This window comes from Musca domestica, unplaced genomic scaffold, assembly GCF_030504385.1.
Source record: "Musca domestica strain aabys unplaced genomic scaffold, Musca_domestica.polishedcontigs.V.1.1 8, whole genome shotgun sequence".
NCBI classification, from domain to species: Eukaryota; Metazoa; Arthropoda; class Insecta; order Diptera; family Muscidae; genus Musca; species Musca domestica.
The window spans coordinates 785,419-808,080 of record NW_026712409.1 but is presented as its reverse complement, the minus strand read 5'-3'; the positions used below and the strand labels follow the sequence as shown (position 1 = coordinate 808,080).

Here is a 22,662-nt window from a genome sequence, read left to right as displayed (position 1 = left end):
TTCTAGAGAAATTAATACATTTTCTCAAAAATTATGTGGGGCCCTCTGTTGGAAAAGGAAAATAATAAAGGAATCCTTTATATATATATATATATATATATATATATATATATATATATATATATATATATATATATATATATATATATATATATATATATATATATAGATTTTAATACCCTCCACCATACTATGGAGGGTATATTAATTTTATCATTCCGTTTGTAACTCCTCGAATTACTCCTGTCAGACCCAACAAAGTATATATATTCGAGATCAGCGTAAAATTCTAAAACGATTTAGCCATGTCCGCCTGCCTCTCTGTGTGTCTGTCTGTCTGTTGTAATCACGCTATCATTCGAACAAATTGAGATAGAAGGCTAAAATTTTGCACACATGTATATTTTGCCAATAGGCAGGTTAAGTTCGTAAATGGGCCATGTAGGTCCAAGTTATCATATAGCCCCCATATAACGGTACCTCCCGATATTCGGTATTTTGATGATTTTAGCGACATTATTCACCGGAATTGTTTCAAATTTGGCATTTGAAGTTCGTAATGGATACTACAGCCTAAGACAGAAAATTATCTGTGCAGGTCCACGTCTTCGTATAGCCCCCATATAACGGTACCCCCCGATATTCGGTATTTTGATGATTTTAGCGACATTATTTACCGGGATTGTTTCAAATTTCGCATGTGAAGTTCGTAATGGATACTTCAGCCCATGCCAGAAAATTGTCTGTGCAGGTCCACGTTTTCGTATAGCCCCTATATAACGGTACCCCCTATATTCGGTGTTTTGATGATTTTAGGTACATTATAAACAGATTTTTCTTCAAGTTTCGCATTTAAATATTGTAATAACTTATGACAAAAGTTGCGTATGCAGGTCCACGTCGTCGTATAGGCATTCGGTATTTTTAAGATTTTAACAGAATTTTTAACGGATTTTATTATTTTTTTTTTGGAAATTGTCAAATTTGTACTAAATGGTAGAGGGTATTAAAAGTTTGGCCCGGCCGGAATAACAAGGCAGAACCAACATTCCGTCGTCTTTGTATCCTACTTTGAAATAGCTCGTGTGTAGTGTTTGTTCGTTGCAAAGTTGCAATTGAAACGCTCTTGCATGAAAATCGCGATTAGATTCTACCCACTCTAAGATACGCTCTCTTTGTCGCATTGCTTAGCGGAGCCGCGGACATTGAATATCGGCGCGTGTTATATAAATTGGAGCTGAAACCAAGATTGGGAACGAAAATATGACGCGCTGCCATTGAGCTTGCCGCGGATATTTTTGCTCGTTTTCCGTTCACATCGGCGGTTATCGCTACCCACAACCCTTTCTATCTTCGCTTCAACAGAGGTTTTATTGGGAAAATTGTGTGGCGCGACTTTTCATTTTCCACTTTCCATGCCACAGAGAGTGAGGCGGCCTGATCCCAAGATTCAGTTGATTTTCGCGCTTGGACTTGTAAACAGCGAGCTTCTTTAGCACTTGTTCGAATCATGCGCTTGTGGAGCATTATATTGGCCACCTTGTATGTACAAGTCGGTTGTCGTAATGGCTCAACGGTTGCATCGGAGCGTGTGGCAAATTCCAACCAGCAGCGACTGGCATTGGCAAAGCAAAATTTCCTTGTTGGAATTGCAAGTTTAGGTGCATTGCACGAAACAAACCACACTCGATGTGGCCAAGAACTTGAAATGTTGCTCCAAGCTGTAAGCGATCACAGACTTTGGGCTTTAAAAGGTGTGTTTCGGTGTGTGTGTGTGTGTGCTTGTTTGTGAAATAAAAACTATTTTTGGAATTAAAATATGTTTGAGTTGAGTACGAGTTTCCACACAATGGACAGACAGCACATCAACAAATGGCTTAAATAATCAAATCAACATCTAACAATAACATGCAATACTTCTGTGTCATTCTGGATGACATCTTTATTCCGGCTGAGAAGGTGTGACTGAGGGAAAATAACAATGGAATAAGGCAAAAACAAATTTTGTTTCATATGTGAAAGCAGATTTTCAATGGTTCCCTTTTGTTTGGGTTATTCCCTCAGGAGCTATTTAAAACAGTTCGCTGTACAAGAATAGTTCAGAAAAACTCGCCAGTTCCATTTGACAATTCCTAATATTGAGTATCTTGCCATCTATCTTTGCAGTTTTGGATTATTTCGGAGCACCTCCCAAGTCATTTACGTGGGGCAATTATTATTGGTTCGGCACACCTGATTTGTGCGACGATCTTAACCAGCCGTTCCGCATAAGTTTGGCTCATTCCCAACCAATCATGTTCAACGTGAGCAGCCCATTTGAAATGCATTTCGTTGTGGTGTACACTAATTTTACGTCACCCTATACCATCGACTTGAGACTGCCCTTCGAGGTGAGTATGTCCATGATTCGATTCGAGATAATAATTTTCCTTTTCACCACACCCAGACTCTGATTCATGTGGGCCTCTGCCTGCCAAAGTCGTGCAGTTCATCCAGAATACACAACTATGCCAATCTGTATTTTGAAAGCAACGTTTTTGAAACACAGGAAAAATTCGATCTTGAGATGAGGGTCGTCGATGTGAAAATTCCGCATTTTTCAACGATGAAATTCTTCAAACAAACCGCAAGTATTATATTTGTGTAAGTGGACATTTTAAGTTTATTAGAGATACGAAATATGTATTTCCAAATCTACCCAAGACGTGTCGTAAATGAATCATAGCTGCGAGTGGGTATATTGTCTATTCAGACTGTTGAAAACTTAATGATAAACTTATTTTTAGATTCACTTCCATGAAACAAGAAATGGCGCCCAAACCTAATTCCAATATTGTTTGCCCCTGTGTTTTTTTAAATAGTGCTTATTTACTGTTCGAGAGAATCAGACAGCCTAAAGCTTAAAAAAGAACCGGTAATTCGAATTCGTTGAGCTCAGTTGGGGGATATATATGTGTTAAATCACTCCCTTAACAAAAAGTTCTTTATCCCCGGGTATCGTAATATGTTGACCTGTTTTGAACATTTTGTACTACAATCGCTCTGTTCCAGATTTTTTTTACTATGATGACGTCGGCCTTAAAACCATCTAAAATCGGGTGGAGCCTCAAATCCCACAATTTTGAGGACCCGATTTCTACATTGTTTGCTACAATGTTGACGTACTCCTTTTTATACCCTCAACAAAGTATATATATTCTTGATCAGCGTAAAATTCTAGACGATTTAGCCCTGTCCGTCAGTCTGTCCGTCTGTTGTAATCACGCTACAGCATAAACGAATTAAGATAGGAAGCTAAAATTTTGCACAGATCTCTCTTTTGTCTGCAAGCAGGTCAAGTTCGAAGATGGGCCATATCGGTCCATGATATCGTATAGCCCCCATATAACGGTACCACCCGATATTCGGTATTTTGATGATTTTACCCACATTTTTCAACGGAATCGTCTGAAAATCCACTCAAGGAGTTCCTTGTGGGTACTTTATACCTCGGAGGAGAATTATCTATATAGGTCGACGATATCGTATATCCCCCACATAATGGTACCCCGCGATATTCGGTATTTTGATGATTTAAGCCACATTTTTCAACGGAATTATCTGATGATCCACACTAGGAGTTCTTTGTGAGTACTTTACTAACTGAAAGAGAGTTGACTATATAAGTCCACGATATCGAATAACCCCCATATAACGGTACCCTCCGATATTCGGTATTTTGATGATTTCAGCCACATTTTTCAATGCAATTGTCTGAAATTCTACATAAGGGGTTCTTTGTGAGCACTTTACCCCCAGACATAGAGTTCTCTATATAGGTTAACGATATCGTATAGCCCCCATATAACGGCCCTTCCGATATTAGGTGTTTTAAAGATTTTAAATAATTTTCAATGGATTTTATTTATTTGAAAATTTTCATTCATTCTGTCAAGTGATCGATTGAAGTCTGTTGGTTTCCGTATACTCAAATGAAATACAACGACCGTTTTTATATTAAATTAAGAATTCACAAACGTTTATTAAAATCAATTATACGAGCTTAAACTAGTACGCCTTGTCAGGTTGGCTTCGTATCTTCAACTTCGTTACATTTTAAAAATTCAGGGTTGTATCCGGGTTGCATGTAATCGTATATTTTCACATGTATGCAACAAAAGGTATCTACTACTACTTTTAACTTGACAACTCGGCCTTTCCTGACCTGAAGTCGTCCTCGGCTTCATCTTCGCTTGAAACATCCAATTCGGGGGAACATTCACACCATTTCTTCAACTTGTCGGAACTGAATACGGAACAGAATTTCCTATTCGTGATGTTTATTCCAGGAATGTCCTCTATCAGGTACCTGTCGTTGCCCAATACTCGTGCTATTATGTATGGACCTTTGTATTTAGGTTCTAACTTCCGGGATTCACCTGTCGCTGGTGGTTCATTCTGTATAAGGATCAAGTCACCTTCCACATACAATTTCGGATTCGAATGCTTGCTGTCAAATCTTTTCTTCCATCGTTCTCGTTCGCTTTTGATGTTTTCTGCGGCCATGATACGTTTTTCGTTGATGGAAATTTCTTCGTTTTGTACATCATCTTGTACAGCTGCTAACAATCGGTTTTGTATTAAGTCGGTGGGCTTGTAATCGAAAATCAACTCATTCGGACTGTAACCTGTTGTCGAATTTTTGGTTGAATTGATTGACCATTGTAAAACGTGAAGTGCCGAGTCCCAATCCTTCGGTTCTTCAGTGGTAGTTCGTAAATAAGACAGGATAAGTTGATTGACCCTCTCAACTTGTCCATTGGCTCTTGGTGTACGAACGGCATTCTTAATGTGTTGAATATTGTTTCGATCGCAATATTCCTCAAACATTTTTGACGTAAAAGCTGTCCCACGGTCCGAAATTATTCTTCGAGGTAAACCAAAGTATCCACTAACCTCATTTAAAACGTTGATGACGGGCAATGTCTTCGTATTCCTTACAGCTTTAATAACCACAAATTTCGTAAAGGAATCGGCGATTGCCACTATATGTGTATGACCATGCTTGCTTCTTATAAACGGTCCCAAGTGATCAATATGTACTTGCCTAAATGGTAGCGGTTCGACATTACTAAAATGTAGAGCTCCTTCGTGTTTACCACCTTTTGCCTTGTTGTAGCAACACTCTACACACGCTGCAATGTACTCCTTCATATATTTCCTCATGCGGGGGAACCAAAACGTTTGTTCGACTCGTGAGAGGCTTTTCTCCAACCCGTAATGGCCAATATCATCATGACAGTATTTAGCTATGCGCCATCGTATAGCCTTCGGTATGACCAATCGTAGTCCATTTTTCGTTTTCCGGTATAGTCGATGTTTTTCCAATAAGTATTCAGATTTTATCTGTTTCTCTTGCTCAGATTTCAATTCATTTCGCAGTACTCCCATAATATTCTTTATGTGGTCGTCGTTTAGCTGCATCGTGAGAATCCAATCATCGCTATCAATATTCATTATGAACCCTGCTGGTTCAATCTCCGTCTGTGGCTGATCCGGTGAACGGCTGAGAGCATCAACGTGAGCCATACGTGACCCTTGTCGGTGTACATACTCACAATCAAATTCAAGTAATTTCATCAGCCATCGTGCTACTCGAGGTTGTAATTCCTTCGTTGTCTTCACATTAGTAATTGCGGCACAATCAGTGACGATTCGGAATGGCTTTCCAAGTAAATATATACGGAAACGCTGCACCGTTTCAACCACAGCTAAAACTTCCAGCTCGTAACTGTGATATTTCGATTCCGTTTCAGAACAGTGGCGGCTAAAATAAAACACTGGTTGCCAATTACCATTACCATCGGACTGTAATAACACTCCTGCTAATCCGAGACTGCTAGCGTCCGTGTGCACCTCGTGATCTGCTTTCATATCGTAGATTGCTAAAACTGGTTCACTACACAAAATTTGGATTAAACTTCTGAATGCGTTTTCATGGTGTACGTCCCAACGAAATTTATTCTCTTCGCTCTTTCGTGTCAACATCGCAAGAGGTTTCGTAATGGCTGCATAATCCTTTACAAATTTTCGGAAGAAGTTAGTTAGGCCAAGGAATCGTCGTACTTCTGTTACATTCGTTGGTACCTTAAAATTTCTAATCGCTTTTACTTTTTCTTCTCCAGGTAAAATTCCGTCACGTGTAACTATGTGTCCCAAATAAGAAATCTTTTCGGCTAGGAACGAACATTTCGCCAATCGTAACGTGAGACCACATTTCTTAAGGATATCCAAAAATCTTTTTATTCGGTCCAGACCTTCATCGACTGTTTTACTGGGAATTATGACGTCATCCAGATACGCTAAAACTTCTCCTGGTTTCATAAAGCTTATAACTCGGTTCATCGTTGCCTGAAAAACTGCAGGTGCGTTTACCAAACCAAATGGCATCCGGTTGAATTCATAATGACCATCTGAAGTCACGAAAGCTGTGAACTTTTTCGATTCTTCCTCTACTTCAATTTGGTGGTAACCCATACGTAAGTCGAGTGTGGTGAAATAACGATTTCCGGCGAGTTGTGCAATCTGTTCATCCAGTACAGGCATAGGATGCGCTATACGTACGGTTATTCGATTCAACTGTCTATAATCTATACATAAACGGTGTTCACCATTTCTCTTCTCGACCAAAACAATTCCCGATGCATACGGAGAATTCGATTTCCTTATGATTTCGTTATCCAGTAAGTCTTTCACAATATTTGCCACAATAGGACGTTTGGCAAATGCTAGTCGATATGGCTTGCATCGTATTGGTTCTGGAGTAGTAACTTCGATTTCCATCTTCACTAAGTTACACTTACCCAATTCGCTTGACTTTTCTGAAAAACATTGTCGGTTTTCTTGAATGTTCAACTGCAACTTCTTATGCTCTTCAGATGTTAAGCCTTCGTTGATACTAATCGCATTTACGTTTTGCATCCAACACTCATCTCCTTCAATAATGGTGCGTCGACCTTTTTGGCATAAAACATCTCGACCTAAAAGAACATCATTCGGGATCATAGAATTTTCCACAACATAAAGGTTCACGTCGTAACTCGTCTCATCAATGTCAATTGGCACTTTAACCACCTTTGTGCACTCGTATTTGCCACCAGCAAAGCCATTTAAAACCATACTGCAATTTTCCGTTTCGCCAATTATCATTGCAAAACTTCGTCTGATCAGACTCCGATCGCTTCCCGAATCAATAAATGCCTCAAACTCCTTGTCCTTTACTTTGACACGTTTACATAGTATTTCGTTGGACTTTACGCTGTCCCTTATATTGTTGACATTTGTGTTCAGGGTTTTTGTTGGACATTCACTTGCACCGTGTGAAGTCCGTTTGCATATCGTACATCTATTCTTCTTCTGTGGATCTGGGCAGTCTACGGCTTTGTGACCAGTATTACCACAATTAAAACATTTGAATTTATTCACTCTTTCATCGCTTTTCCTTTCTGGGGCAGTTCTATTTTCATTGCTACGTTTCGTCTTATTCGATATCGGGTTCAGCACTCTTCTTACCTCGTTATAACTACAGTATGCGTTGATGTCACTCAAAAGTTGATTACAGGTAATATACTCGTTAGATATTTTCTGCTTCAATCCTTGATCATTAATTCCGTTGACTATATGCCGTGCTATGGATGATTCATTTATATTGCCCCGTTTTCCAATAGCATACATTCTGTAATAATATTCCTGCGGCGTTTCGTCGAACTGCCGTTTTGTCTGTGCCATTCTAATGTGTACATCGGCTGCATTTACATTTTGAGGGAAATCTAAAAGAAATTTGTTAACAAACTGAGGCCAAGACAGAAATACCTCTTGCAGTGAGTCAACCCAATACTTGGCTGGGCCAGCCATTTTCTGTTGCACTGCAAATATAACTGATGCGTCGTCCCAGTTATAAGCTGTCTTCAATAATTCCACACGTCGCACGAATTGTGAAGGATTAATCGATTCTTCAGATGACGGATTAAACTCTGGCAAAAGTTGAATTATTTCCTTAACGTTCCCAAAGGGGTTGTGCTGAACATAACGTTGTGAAGGCTGCATAACTATTTCTGACTGCGGCGGCGCTGAATAGACACTTGTTGCAAATATCGGCGGTTGTAGATATGCGTTGTAGGGCTGCGTTGATTGAACATATCCATTGTTCGGCTGCGTGAACACTCCTGTCGGTGTTGCTGTTGTAAAATTCGAATGTGTCGTTATATGTGTTGGTACGTTGTAGCATGACGTCGCTACATTTTGCGTTGTATTTCGTGGAAGTTGAGCATGTCCGTGCAATGAAGGTGTAAACGTTGGTAAACCAGCAGAAGCACACGTGTGGACCGTTGGAATTGTTGACGTAGTCTGAAATGCACCAAAAGAAGTATTCGTTTGAACATACGATGGAATCGAACGTGATTCCGGTAATATTGTCACAACGTTTGCCACGTTTGGCAAGCTAGGCCGTGTGCCTTGCAGGGACATATTACCATCCGGTGTCGAAAACGTGTTCAAAGGGGATGATGCGTTGTTCGGCTCAAATTCTGATTGTCCACGTTGCTCCATAGATGAACGCAATTCAGTTACCATATCTTCCAAATGCGAAATTCGCTCCTGCATATCATGAGGAGATGCGAATCCGTGCAGCTCGCTTTCGTTGTTGACTTCAAGTCGTTCGATCAATTGCTTTTTGTTACCACTTTGAGAAACACCAATTTCTCTGCATTTCGCTTGCAACTGCTTAACCGTGCATTTGTGCAAATTCTCCATATTTCTTGTTGGTAGACGCTTCTTCCAATAAGACTTGTCGTATCCCACTTCTGAGAAAAATGTCAAGTGATCGATTGAAGTCTGTTGGTTTCCGTATACTCAAATGAAATACAACGACCGTTTTTATATTAAATTAAGAATTCACAAACGTTTATTAAAATCAATTATACGAGCTTAAACTAGTACGCCTTGTCAGGTTGGCTTCGTATCTTCAACTTCGTTACATTTTAAAAATTCAGGGTTGTATCCGGGTTGCATGTAATCGTATATTTTCACATGTATGCAACAAAAGGTATCTACTACTACTTTTAACTTGACAATTCCAAATGGTGGAGGGTATTTAAAGTTCGGTCCGGCCGAACTTTCTGCTTTTTTACTTGTTATTATTTAAATGGAAAAAATCTAAATTTTTTAATAATTGGATAGTGCAACCCATATAATTGTAGCTTTTGGTCGGATAGTATTTTTTACTGTTTCTGCAACACTCTACCAATTTGGAATCGCCAAAATTGGTAGCATGATTTCCGTCATCTGATCGAATAATACCTCACCTTATTCTAATCGTATCTTTAAAAGGTAGAACGGATCTCAATTGTCATATTTTTCCATTTAGATAAATTTTGAGAATATTCTTTAAATTTCCATATATTTAAGAACATTTGAGAGGCCATAATGAAATTGTATTTTCTATAACAATAATTGGTCTGTTCCAGAACTGCAAGAATGTAAAAATTTTTACTACGATAACCGATTTTCCCTTTGTGATATCGGAGAAAATTGCAAAACTAGTAGATTCTTGCAGGTTCTGGAACATACCAAATATTATATTTTTTTGTTATTAAAGATGACTTTTTCAATTAAATCGAGGTAACCTCACTTCAATCATTAATATCCAGCTTTTTAATTTTTTGTATATGCAATGGATTAATGAATATATATTTTGACAATGAGATGATGACAAATGTTCAATGTTAACTCATTATCTTCAACACTCTCATTGCACAGAATTATATTAATCGCCTCCATCTCATTGCCAATCCTGGCGGAAATCGTTTACAAATCGAAACACAGACTGCAGCTTCAACATTCGTTGTGCCGAAAGAACGCAAAGCTCGGTGGTGGCGTGCGCAGTTATCAACAGCAAAGACAACAACGCCAAACTGAACCCAACAAAAGACAAGCAGAAAGCTCCCAGTGGGAACAGATGTTGATGTGCTTTCTCATTTCGGAGAACTTTGCTGCCGTTACGAGTTTGGACAACTCTAATCGTAATTCGGTATTTCTGACATCGATGGCAGGGCTGCGGAGTGTCGTCTGCATGTGGATCACGGTGTTTCACGTCTACTACTACTCCCTCTTCGCCATGTCCAATACGCCGTACATCTTTGCCAGGCTGGAGATGTTTGCATTGCAGCCCATAATGCAGGCCTGCTTCTATGTCGACGTATTCTTCATAATGAGGTATGTATGTAGATGTCCCATCGGATACTTGAAAACGACTGGTGAATCTGACGTCTCCTCCGTTGTGTAGCTCATTTCTGTTGGTTTTCAACTTCCTATCGAATGGCCGGCAAATGCAGAGGATTGCTGCCAACACTTGGTGGGAAAATGTGAAAATGTTCCTGAGTTCACTGTTGCAGCGATACATGAGGTACGAGAAGAATCCTTAGGCAATCTGTGGTTATGATTTAAAACTGATAATGAGCACGTCCCGTTTCAGATTGACTCCTGTGATGATTATTACAATGCTTCTGAGCACCATGATCTTCGACGTTGTTAACATGTACTCACCCTTTCGATTGGGCGAACACAGTGGCCTCTATTGCAAGACGTAAGTTTCGAATTTTTCAGTGGTTCACCCATTTCATTGCCAATTGCCTCGGACTGTTATCGAAGTTCTGTTGATTTTAGTACCTCAAATATGGGAACCAAGTAAATGCCGTTACTTTGTCGCACCACTTTCAAAGGACAAATTTGTAAGAGAGTGTGGAACATTTTTAGACTTTAGCATTTTGCTCCAGGCAGGAGTAAATACATGCTGGTTGGTGATGAAATCTAACAGTTTTCTCTGAACCTTTCTTTCTTTTTTTCGCAGAACCTGGTGGTACAACCTTTTGTACATTCACAACCTAATCGATATGGATCGTATTTGCTGCTCATGGACCTGGTACTTGGCATGTGAGATGCAGTATTTCGTTTTGTTCACCGCCTTTCTCTACGTCTATGCTAAACATCGCAAGGTTGCCCAGGCCACATTCGCAGCTTTCGCTCTGGCAGTCGTGGCCATCGGATGGTCCAGCAATTACACGAATGGCATATCCTTCGAGTAAGTATAGTGCTGGAGAGGGGGGGGTGGGTTGGAGTAATTTGCTAGCTTCAGCAAACACTTTAATTGTCCTCTTCCGTTGCAGGATCGACGTCATTTACAGCACTCTCAATCAATTGTATGTCAAACCCTGGGTGCGAATACCTCCATATGTTGGTGGAGCAATTACGGGCTGGTTTATGCATGGCTTGCATCAGCAAAAGACGCCAAGCAGTGAACAGGAGGTGACACTGCAAAGACGCAATTCGAATCTGTTGAGGAGGCTTGCAACGCAGTCGTTTTGGTTCCTAGCCTTCCTTATCTACATCGCCACTAACTTCATGAGCTATTGGCGTTCAACGCCATCGTGGGCGGTGGCATCCATTATGTCGGTGGGCAAATTGATTTTTGCCCTTTGCATTGGCGGCGTCATCATTCAGTGCTCTCGTGGTCACGGAGGAATCCTAAATAGACTGCTCAGTGCCCGGCCTTTACTCTTCCTGAGTAAATTCTGCTTCAGCATTTACATGTTGGCCCCCATAATTGTGGTTTTTATGTTCGCTATGCGCAATGAACCTACGAACTTTACCGAAATTGGGTCCGGAGCAGATTTCCTAGCCGTTATCGTTTTGGCAATAATGTCCGGAATGCTGCTCTTCACCCTCGTGGAGTTGCCCGTGCACAGAATATCGAATATTTTGTTGAAGTGATAAGTGTTTATGTATATTTCGAATAAATATGGACGAATGTGTGTATGTCTGTGCAAGCATATGTAAATATGTAGGTACTGAGTTGTAGATTTGCGTTTGATTGAAGGTTAAATAAAAAGTTGTATTATTTGCCACAAAAAAAATGTAGGACGTTACGTGTCGGTTCCCATCAATCCCGTCTCATTTTTATGGGACCTAGGGAGCGAGAGGGGAGAGTGTGAACCTTCTTGCATGTTCGTCAAACAGTCATGAATTGCATCATTTTCGATCTACCAGAAAAAATGCTTCCACAAATAACGTTAAATTTTCTGCAGAATTCGGATGACCCGTGGAACTAGATTGACCCATATATTTCTCACGATCAAGTGCATTTACGATGTGTCACTACCATTATTGGATGCAACTTAACAGATCACTTGCCCGTGTGGTATCTCAACCAACCAACACCACCACAGCCAAACAAAGCCGTGTGCACGCGCATCGATTACGGTTAGGGTGATCACAGTATCTTACCTCTGGCGGTAGTTATTGCAACAAAGGCATAGATTATGATCTTCCATAGAATCGATAAAGATCTTCTAAGCCAGTCATCTCACCCTCGAACGAGGAAAGAAGCAATCTATTTTTCATATTAAAAAGAAAAAACCTGCCTGTCCGCAGGTAGAGCATTACAATCCGGTAAAAGAAATCCCAAGGGATCATCGACTCTGGGGCTTTTAAAGGACAGACAAAGGCCATAAGTATTTGGAGCGAAAACAATAAAGCCATTGTCTGCGCCTTAAGGGTAGTTTTATGGACTATCGGAAAATAAATCCTCCCAGGAAAACGGAATGTTGCATGTGTACACATCTTTGTGAAGGCGCATAGTTGGACAAACAGGTAGAAAGGCCGAATGCCTACCCTCGGCAACAAACAAATCTAACAATACGCCCGAGAATTTGTGCTGTGATTTTGTCGGCTAGAGGAATGAATCCTTGCACCACATACGACGTCCATATGTAATGGCGCGCACACACACACCAACACACATCTGGGTTCCACACCGTTTCCTTGTATTGGGAAAAAGGTTTGCTCAAATATCATCACATATTTACATATGTAGCTGTATGTATTATTCCTATGTATGTACATACAATATGCACACCATTGAAGAACAAGACTTGAATGTTGTCTCCTTCGTCTTTCGTTTTGTTTCTTCTGTTTTACGAATACCATATGCGGGCCAGAGATGGAAAATCACAATTTTAATGACATCCACCATCGTTGGGGGCATAACAACTTCGATATTATACTTGTAGCTATTATGTAATAGTTCTAGTCCCCACAAGTTGTGTATTTTCTTTATCAGCTTAAAATTTATGTTTTGCCATAATAGTAACTTCCGAACGACTTCGAATATGATATGGTATAGTGCATATATTGGTCCACGTTTTAATATAACGGTTCCCCAAATCTTCAAGCCCTTTTGCTGGGTTTGGTCACATTTGTCCACTAAATTGCAACTCGACTAATACTGCATATAGGCACCGTAATCTTAAAGATTTTCGATCCTCTCATATTTGACACTGCCGAACTTGACGCGTATTTGACATGTTTTCTTACGGTTTCCCAATTCCGGAATGAGACAAGAACCCAACTCACTTAGGCATGGAGAATGCCATATTTTGGTTGTTAATGGGTAGTTAATTTTAGAAATCTAGTGTGGTCTTGAACATGTTCAAGTTTTTATTTGAATTGTCGATTTTTTGTAGCAAAAGGCATAAGTTGTCACGAAATTCAACAGAAGAAGTAGGGAAAAAACTAAATTTTATAATGAAACTAACTGTTAAGGAAAATGCATTTTTATTTGAGGTGGTGGCTATAGGGCTCAAGGTTGGTAAGTTAAAGATATTGGTCGGGAGTTCGGTTTTATGACTTCTTCAACATTGTTTGCTTTGTTTCTACCAGCCATTTACCAAATGTTCTCATGATTTCCCAGTTTTAAATAAAATCCAACTAATTTTTTATTTACATTTATGAAATAAATATCAGGGTGCAGGGTGACGGGATAAGTCTTCTTTTGCTGTCAATACACATTGTTATTATAACATACATATTAACGTTTAGAAAAGAAGGTACATTGACTGCGAGAGAAGGTTGAGGAAATTATTCACCTCCTGGGTGTAATTTATGGGTTGGCCCTGTAGACATAAGACACTGAAGGAACATCGGGCGCAAATGTACATATAGCAACACTTTTTAGTACCAACGTTTCCAAAGTCATGCTTTGGGACTGGGTACTCGTTCCAAGAGGACAGATATCATTTGATGCTTTCTCTCTATAAATGTTTTCTTTTCAGATTATCAAATAACAAGAACTTAGCCCCTGACTTACTTTTTAGTGTTCCGCAAATGGAGGAAAATGTGTGTTCAATAGTCAATATTCCCAACTCTGGCCTCTACTGGTGCCAGGGTATATTTGTTGTTGTTGATGTAGGAATTGCCTTGAGGTATTGTTTGTATGGCTCGGTTTGTATTTGTGTATGGAAGGGATCTTTGATGCGGATGCGTGCGTGCTTGTATGTATGTGTGTATAACTCCCAACATTGTTAAGTATTTCTTGGAATCAATGCTGAATTTAAGTTATGAAAAATAAAAGGAAAAAAAAATCAAAAAGATCAGAGGCTTGGATCACAGCACCATTTAACAGAACAACCCTGTTCACAAGATAAATAAGAAAGAAAGCATGTACACACATGCATACACTTATCCACGTATATCCCGTACTACCGCAAATATGGATGTTTAAACACCAACATGGAAGTAGGATATCAGATTATAATACTACGAACCGATAGTTGTGTTTCCTGCACCGACGTAACCAGGGTGCCGGGCCATTTCGGAATTTTTTCAGATATTGTCTGGGTGGTTTCCTGGGCTCTTGATATGCTCCAAAGTTCAGAAATCAATGGGGTGTTTAAAATCATATAGTTCCATACATACAGAATGCTTCTGGGTACTTACTATTTACATATCAATTTCCAAAAACAGTCGAACCACATCGGAGCAGTTTTAATTTTCCATTTCTTGGAGACAATTCTCAGTAGCAATTAGGAATTGTAACAAATTCATATTCAGAGAAAAGTCGCTATAATGGCGGATTGCGGATACCCTTATACCTCCACCATACATAGTATGGAGGGCATGTTGAGTTCGTCATTCCGTTTGTAACTCATCGAAATAATCATTTTAGACCTAATAAAGTATATATATTCTTGATCAGCATACAATTCCAAGACGATTTAGCCCTTTCCATCCGTCTGCTGTAATCACGCTAGAGTCAAAACAAATTAAGATAGGAAGCTAAAATTGTGCACATATCGATATGGTACAACTCCCATATAACACTAACGTACCATATAACTAATATTCGCTATTTGGATGATTTTAGCGACATTTTTACCGGAATTGTTTTAAATGTCACATTTAAAGTTCGTAATGGGTACTACAACCTATGACGGAAAATTGTTTATGCAGATCCACATCTTCATATAACGGCACCCCCAGTTTGATAAAATTAGGGGCATTCTTAGAGGAATTGTTTCAAATTTCGTAATTAAAGTTCATAACGGAAACTACAGCCTATGATGGGAACTACAGCCACGTTTTCGTATAGCCCCCATATAACGGTTCTCCATTGAGCGGTATTTTTCGACAGATTTTTTGGACATTTTTCAACTCCCTTCAAAATGGTGGAGGGTATTAAAAGTTCCGCTCGGCCGAGCTTAGCCGCTTTTTTACTTGTTTATATTTTGTGTTCTATAATCGAAGTTGTTGGTGCATTTTTGCTCTGTTTCAGAAGCTGAAAGAATCTATTATTTTTGAAAGAATCTACTATATAAGCCGGTGGACCAAATTTTATTGGCCCCACTTCAGTTTCACCCCGCCGACCCTAGACCTTGACTTCGCTTCCAACTATAAGTCAGATGAAGTAGCTAGCAAAACTCTGATTATCCTCCAGGAACTTCCAAAGAGGTCATATAGGGCACTTGGTGAATGCTACTGTACCTTTGAAAATGGATTTTTTGGAATGACATCGGATTAGATTAAAACCTAGAATCTTTAGTAAATAAATTCCTTAAGAATCCTTGGTAGTTTTTTGCTGGCTGGGAAGATGTTACAGACAGTTGTACGACCACACACATACATATCTACAATGTACATGCTCTTAAATACTAATGCTCTCTTTCCCACTACCACCACCACCGTCACCGTCGCCACATCCAACAGAATACGGTGAAACTCAACTAAACATAAGCCTCACTGCAAGTCAGAACGAATTCTACCTAACCCAAAACGTCGCCAACCGTACAAATGCCCACACGCATACACACACACACAGCCGTCAACCTCACATTTTTCGAGGAAGTAGTGGTGGGGCACTCTCATCGCAGTACCTGCCGACTTCTCTTATTCCCTATTCTAGGAAATGGCTGAATTCGTTTATTCAGCAAAAGAGATTTATCTACCTGCTGGCTAGCTCACTCACTCCGTCTCCCCACTGAGAGTGTGTGCGTGAGTCAACCCAGCGTATGGCAAAGTGGTGTTTGCCAGCTATAAACTGAGTCGCTGGCTGAGGGAGAGTTCAGTTTGTGTTACGTTGTGAAACAGTGCGGTATTGAACGGCAATCGGAAAATTGTTCATCCACTAGAGAACGAAACGCTTTAGCTTACCGAATATACGGCGCTCGGCATTCAATCGATCCGAAGTAGGGCCAGATAACACTGAACGTAAGAAGAAAGTAATCTATCGCGCCGCACAATCGACGACAAAAGTTGTTCACAGCATTCAATTTTACAAAACACGAAAAGAAGGAATAAAAACAAAAGTGAATCGGTTTATTGAGAAATATCTGAATAGAAGAATAGGAATATTTTACTTATCTGTGTGTGTAAAACGAATCGAATTCTCAGTGATAAGAATACAAAGACGAGCAAGTGAAACAGTCGCCGTAGACAAGAATCGGTCGAATTTGGGTGTGAAAAGACAAAAGAAGATAATTCGAAATCGACAAGTCTTTGGAGACTTGGGTGAAACGAGCACCCTACAACCGTCTCTGCTAGAGAGAGAGAGAGAAAGAGCGCGATTTTTGAATTTAACTGCTTCCACTATGGCCACTAATACGGAAATTCTACCCTTCCATCATCAGACTACATTGTCACTGCAGACGGCCGCCGCACTAACAAATTACCATGGAGGCGGTGGTGGGGGCACGAGTGGCCTACCGACAGCCACACAGTTGGCTGCCGCAGCCTGGAGTATGGAGGATCACCTTTACCATCAGACAGAGTTGCCCGGCCTCACACGAACTGCTCATCATCTGCTACGCTTCACCCCGTACGCACTGCATCATCGCCCCCAGCTGCAAACATTGCCACCCGCGTTGTATCTCCAGCATGCGGCTGCAGCAGCCGCTGCGGCGGCCGCAGCTGCAGCACATGCGCAGCACCATCACCACCACCACCACATGCAACAGAGACCAGCCTCGCCGGAAAGCCCCCCGCCTGTCGAGGGCCTGCAAATAACGAATTTGTTCCCCGAAATATTGGAAATGATTTTCGACAAGTTGTCGGTCAAGGATCTGGGAAGAGCCGCACAGGTGTGCACAACATGGCGGGATGTCGCCTACTCCAAGAGCATATGGAAAGGTGTTGAAGCCAAGCTGCATCTGAAGCGATCTAGTCCCAGCCTCTTCAACTGCCTAGTTAGGCGTGGCATTAAGAAAGTACAGATTTTGTCATTGCGGCGATCGCTGAAGGATCTGGTCATGGGAGTTCCGGCATTAACTTCGTTAAATCTCAGCGGCTGCTTCAACGTCGCCGATGTCAATCTGGGTCATGCATTCTCCGTTGATTTGCCCAATCTGAAGGTTTTGGACCTTTCGCTATGCAAACAGATTACAGATACAAGCTTGGGCCGCATCGCCCAGCACCTGAAGAACCTTGAAACCCTGGAACTCGGTGGCTGTTGCAATATCACCAATACTGGACTCCTGCTGATTGCGTGGGGTCTCAAGAAACTAAAACATTTAAATTTACGTTCCTGCTGGCACATAAGTGACCAAGGCATTGGCCACCTTGCTGGCCTCAACAAGTCCACGGCAGAGGGCAACCTGGAGTTGGAGTATTTGGGTCTTCAGGACTGCCAGCGATTGAGCGACGAAGCTCTGGGTCATATAGCACAAGGTCTGACGTCACTAAAGTCCATCAACCTAAGTTTCTGCGTCTCCATAACCGACAGTGGTTTGAAACACCTGGCGCGAATGCCCAAACTAGAGCAACTGAATCTACGTTCCTGTGACAACATTTCCGACATCGGCATGGCTTATCTCACCGAGGGAGGCAGTGGAATTACTTCCCTTGACGTAAGCTTCTGCGACAAGATCAGCGACCAGGCCCTGACTCACATCGCACAGGGTCTCTACCGACTGCGCTCCCTGTCGCTGAACCAATGCCAAATAACGGATCAAGGAATGCTCAAAATTGCCAAAGCCCTGAATGACTTGGAAAACCTCAATATTGGTCAGTGTTCGCGAATCACCGACAAAGGTCTGCAGACGTTAGCGGAGGAATTGACGAACCTAAAAACGATCGACTTGTATGGCTGCACTCAACTATCTTCAAAGGGCATCGACGTGATCATGAAGCTGCCCAAATTAGTCAAGTTAAATCTGGGCCTGTGGCTTGTGAGATGATGTGCTTCAACCCACCAAACCGGAGACATCCTAAAGCACAGGTCAGCGGCCGCAGTCAAACTACTTTACCATCACCCCGACCAAGATGTGAAGCATCACGCCTATGCTTTTGATGCATTTCGGCCAAGGAACTACGACGAACACCATCATCGGCACCAACCCAGGGATGCAACTAGGCAATGTACGCTGCCGTCGCCGACTTACCGTAGGGATTCTACTCCAACGAACTGACGCGCCATTTGCCAGCAAGCAAATACTTTTCTCCCCTACTGCGCTAAAGAATGACAACAAAACATGTCGGCCGTCCAGCATCCGACACACACACAAACACAATCGACGGCAAGAGGGGAGCCTACGGAGTAAACGAACGCCTCGCACCATGGCGTCGGCGATGACGATGCGTTTTTCCCGGAATTCCAATCCAGAATTACAAAAGGGCGTAAATAAACTCGACTTGGCTTGGCTCCGTTCGACTCATTCTAGCCATTGCGCCAGGGCCATTTAACACGGACACACACACACACACACACAGTCATCACACAGCCAAACAAATCCATACTCAAACCCAAATTCACCAGGGGCCACCAGGGCGAGCCAACCAGCCACTAGCTAACCATCGATGAATATCTTTCGAGCCGTATACGAACAATATAAGTTTAGCTTTTATTTCTTTAAGTTTCGAATTTTGTTTTTGTTTTGAGGGCATTAGCATTTTTGTTGTTGTGCAACTTACGAAACACCTTTGTGTGTTCGGTGCATGGGTGTGTGCGTACCCATGTTCATATGTATGCATCGTAGGTATGTCTGAATGTGCTTCGTCTCGATGCAGGCCTTTGGTAAGACAGGCAAGCAGGAGGCACTTTGCTCGTCCACAGTCGATGCATGCGTGCAACTTTATCTTCATTTCGACGGACCATGTCTAAGTTTTTGCTTGGTTTCTGTTTTTGTGTTCGATTCGGGCTGTAACTTCGGGACGAACAGCAATCAGACCCTGAAATGAATGATAGGAACAAAGAGATGGAGGAGAACGAATTCGTTTGCTTCATGAACACAACTCGTGGGGCTGCAGTCAAAGTTTAGAACCCAACATGGATAGTTAGTAGATATCTACCCATCAGATGTAGAAGTATTACCACCTAGGTGCGAATCACGGAATGGGTTGGAACGTCAGTTGGCCTCGTCTACAGTTTGACGTTCGTCCAGAGGAAACCTAATGAATTCTCCTCGGTCTAAACCTGTTACCGTGAATGTCTACCTACCCTCTTGCGTTTGCTTTGTTTTGTTCTCTTTTTGAGTCGTCTAACTCCAGCTATGCAACGAACTGGGGGATTAAGACAAGGCAAAACATATGCACACATACACACACATATATTTATATATATACCTACATACGTGCATAGAAATACGTATTTTTAAATTAAAACAGAAACTTCATGGCTTTCATTTATTTGCCATAGCCACATGAAGAAGAAAAAACGTCGTGTTTCACAAAAAAGTAAAACTGAACACCGAGCGACAACAACGGCACAGCAGTGACGATGACGGCGAGGAGAACCACACCGTCTCATACTACATACAGACAGACAGACAGACATAGATACGTACGTACGTATGTGTATGTACATACAGCAGTGTACGAACGGACACACGTACCTACATGTGTAGATGTGTGTTTAAGAAAATTGTGTTGAAAAGCAAAGTTGAAAACAGTTACAATGGGGAAACAGTGTGTGCGAGAAGAGCACTGCAAAGACAAAACGAAAAACAAAAAAAAAACAAATAACAAAAACAACAGCATGAACATGAACATTATCGAAATGCAAGCAGGCTCGCCAGTCAGACAAGCCGACGGACAGACACAGGCACACACACACAGAAACACGCGCGAATTAGATAACCTGATTAATTATGTTTATTAAAAAAAAAAAATTGTTTTTTTTTTTTTCTTTTTTTTTTTTTTTTTCTTTCTTTTATTTATTTATTCGTCGACTTGCGACTAAGAGGATGGAACTAAGACTAACTTTTACATTTTTAATTTACTTATTCTACAGGTATTATTTGTTAATTAATTATTGCAGTGTTAGCATAAGTTTATTTTAAATGAAATTTGATTAACACACTTTTGTAAATAATTGTATACTCAGCTCCAGACAGTTTTAACTGGAAAAATAAAATAAAGTCAAACTAAAGAATGTCAAATTCACTTATGCTTACAGTGCAATAATTGTACACGTTTTATTGGCTAATTGTTTCCAAGAACTTATCAATTTTATCAGGGGTAGTATGATTATACGTAACTACTCCCCCCTTTAGACTAGAATTCTCCTGAATTCTTTTATTTAATTTTACAGTTATATATTTATGTTTTGTTATGATTATGAAAATTAAAATAATTATTACAATTACTATAGAAATATTACATACATATGTTATTTTAGTGTGGTATTTTAATTTTCCGATATTTCTTACATTGTATTGATGTTCTTTTTCAATTTGTTCGAACGATATCTTATGTTTAAAATTTTGAGTTTTGTTTGTATTTTCAATTATTTGTCTTTCTTTTGTAATTTCTGCAATATTTGAAAAATAATAATCTTTTATCCTAACTGAACAATTATTAAAATTAATTAAATAATTTCCATTTAACAAAATTTTTTCAAAGTTACAAGTTTGATTTACAGTCGTGTTTATTGCATTTTTAATTATAATTGTGTCTATATCTAACTGTATAATTTCAAAGTCTTTATTTTTTATCAATTGACAATTATTCTTTATTAAACAATGATGACTTAACTTTAAATCTTTTAAATGTTTATTCTCTTCAAATTTATAAGTTTTATTTTGAAATTCAAAAAATCTTTCCATATTAGATTCTATTTCATTATTTTCATTATCTGGTATTGGTACAATAAATCTTAATTTTACTGTTATAAATTGTTTAGGTATTTTTATTCCAAACACAAGATAAGAGTTGTTAAGAAATGTTGTTCCAAACTGAATATATTTAAGTTTGTTATAATCTATTTCATATTTTCTTATTTCTCTACTTGTTAAAATACTTGGGTGTACAATCCCGTATTTTGCAGAAATTACGTTGTCTTGCAAATGCTCTATCTTATTCTTAATTAATTGTATATTAGTCAATTGTTCTAAGTATAAACTTTTATTATTTTCTTCCTCTAAAAATTTGTTTATAGAGTTTAATTCTTGTTCTATTTTCTTTCTATCATTCTTAATTACCATCTTTAAATGACTTAAAGTTATATTGAAATAATCATTAATTACAATCTGTTGATTATTATTTTCCTTAATTTCATTAATATTAAGAAGATGTTCTTGTATGTTCTGTCTGTCTTCATCGTCCATCGTCCCAAATAACCATTTGGTCATACTTCCTATACCGTTAATTAGTCCACGTCTTTTTCTATTTTGTTTGGGTATCAACGTCATTAATTTATTTCTGGCATCTAATAGTTCTAACTCAAGTAATTCTTTGTTTTCGATTTTCATTAGAATAATGTTATCTGTTATGTCATCTAAAATTGTTTCAATTTCGTGAAGATTGATTATATGTAAAATTATGTCCGATTCATTAACAATTTTCTGATTTCCCATGCAAATGTCCATATATCCTCTTTGTTCTGTCAGAAATTTTGTAGTAATTATCCCTCTAGTCTGTGGTATCCATATTAGTATCATCAGTATTGTCCAAATCTGCAAATTTCAAAGGTCTTTTAATATTGCACGGATGTATTCGCTCCAGTTTTGTCTTTTTATATTTCGGTTGTTCCTTATGTCGGACGGCCTTATAATTTTTTATAAACCCTTCTTTTCTATTTTCCTTATAATCTTCTCTAGAGTTATTTATTTTATCTATTATTTTTCTTTTACTGTCCTCTAAATACTTTCTAACTTTATTTTCATCCATTTTTCCTTGTTGAACCTCTTTAGGAGTACATTTAATAGTTGAGTGATATCGTTCGTTGTAATTTCTAATTGATCTCTGAATTAATTGTTTCACCGGTATTTCCTTATTTGCTTTATACATTATCCTAAACTTTTCCGCAATTGTGTTGTGAAATCGTTCTATGTCGGCGTTTCCCGTGTGACTATTAGGTTTGGT

The 22,662-nt window shown here is 39.6% G+C and overlaps 2 protein-coding genes across 2 annotated transcripts; both read left to right on the top strand.

Annotated features, from left to right (window-relative positions):
• The first annotated feature begins 1,147 nt into the window (after nucleotides 1-1,147).
• Nucleotides 1,148-11,905, top strand: LOC101893297 (nose resistant to fluoxetine protein 6). Its single transcript, XM_005177921.3, has 8 exons — nucleotides 1,148-1,754; nucleotides 2,167-2,390; nucleotides 2,447-2,643; nucleotides 9,796-10,251; nucleotides 10,322-10,441; nucleotides 10,511-10,621; nucleotides 10,886-11,116; nucleotides 11,202-11,905. The coding sequence occupies exons 1-8, from the start codon at nucleotides 1,511-1,513 to the stop codon at nucleotides 11,803-11,805; spliced, it is 2,187 nt and encodes a 728-aa protein (XP_005177978.1). The 5' UTR covers nucleotides 1,148-1,510; the 3' UTR covers nucleotides 11,806-11,905.
• A 4,513-nt stretch (nucleotides 11,906-16,418) lies between these two features.
• LOC101888343 (F-box/LRR-repeat protein 14) lies at nucleotides 16,419-19,214 on the top strand. Its single transcript, XM_005177890.4, has one exon. The coding sequence runs from the start codon at nucleotides 16,956-16,958 to the stop codon at nucleotides 18,537-18,539; it is 1,584 nt and encodes a 527-aa protein (XP_005177947.1). The 5' UTR covers nucleotides 16,419-16,955; the 3' UTR covers nucleotides 18,540-19,214.
• The last annotated feature ends 3,448 nt before the right edge of the window (nucleotides 19,215-22,662 follow it).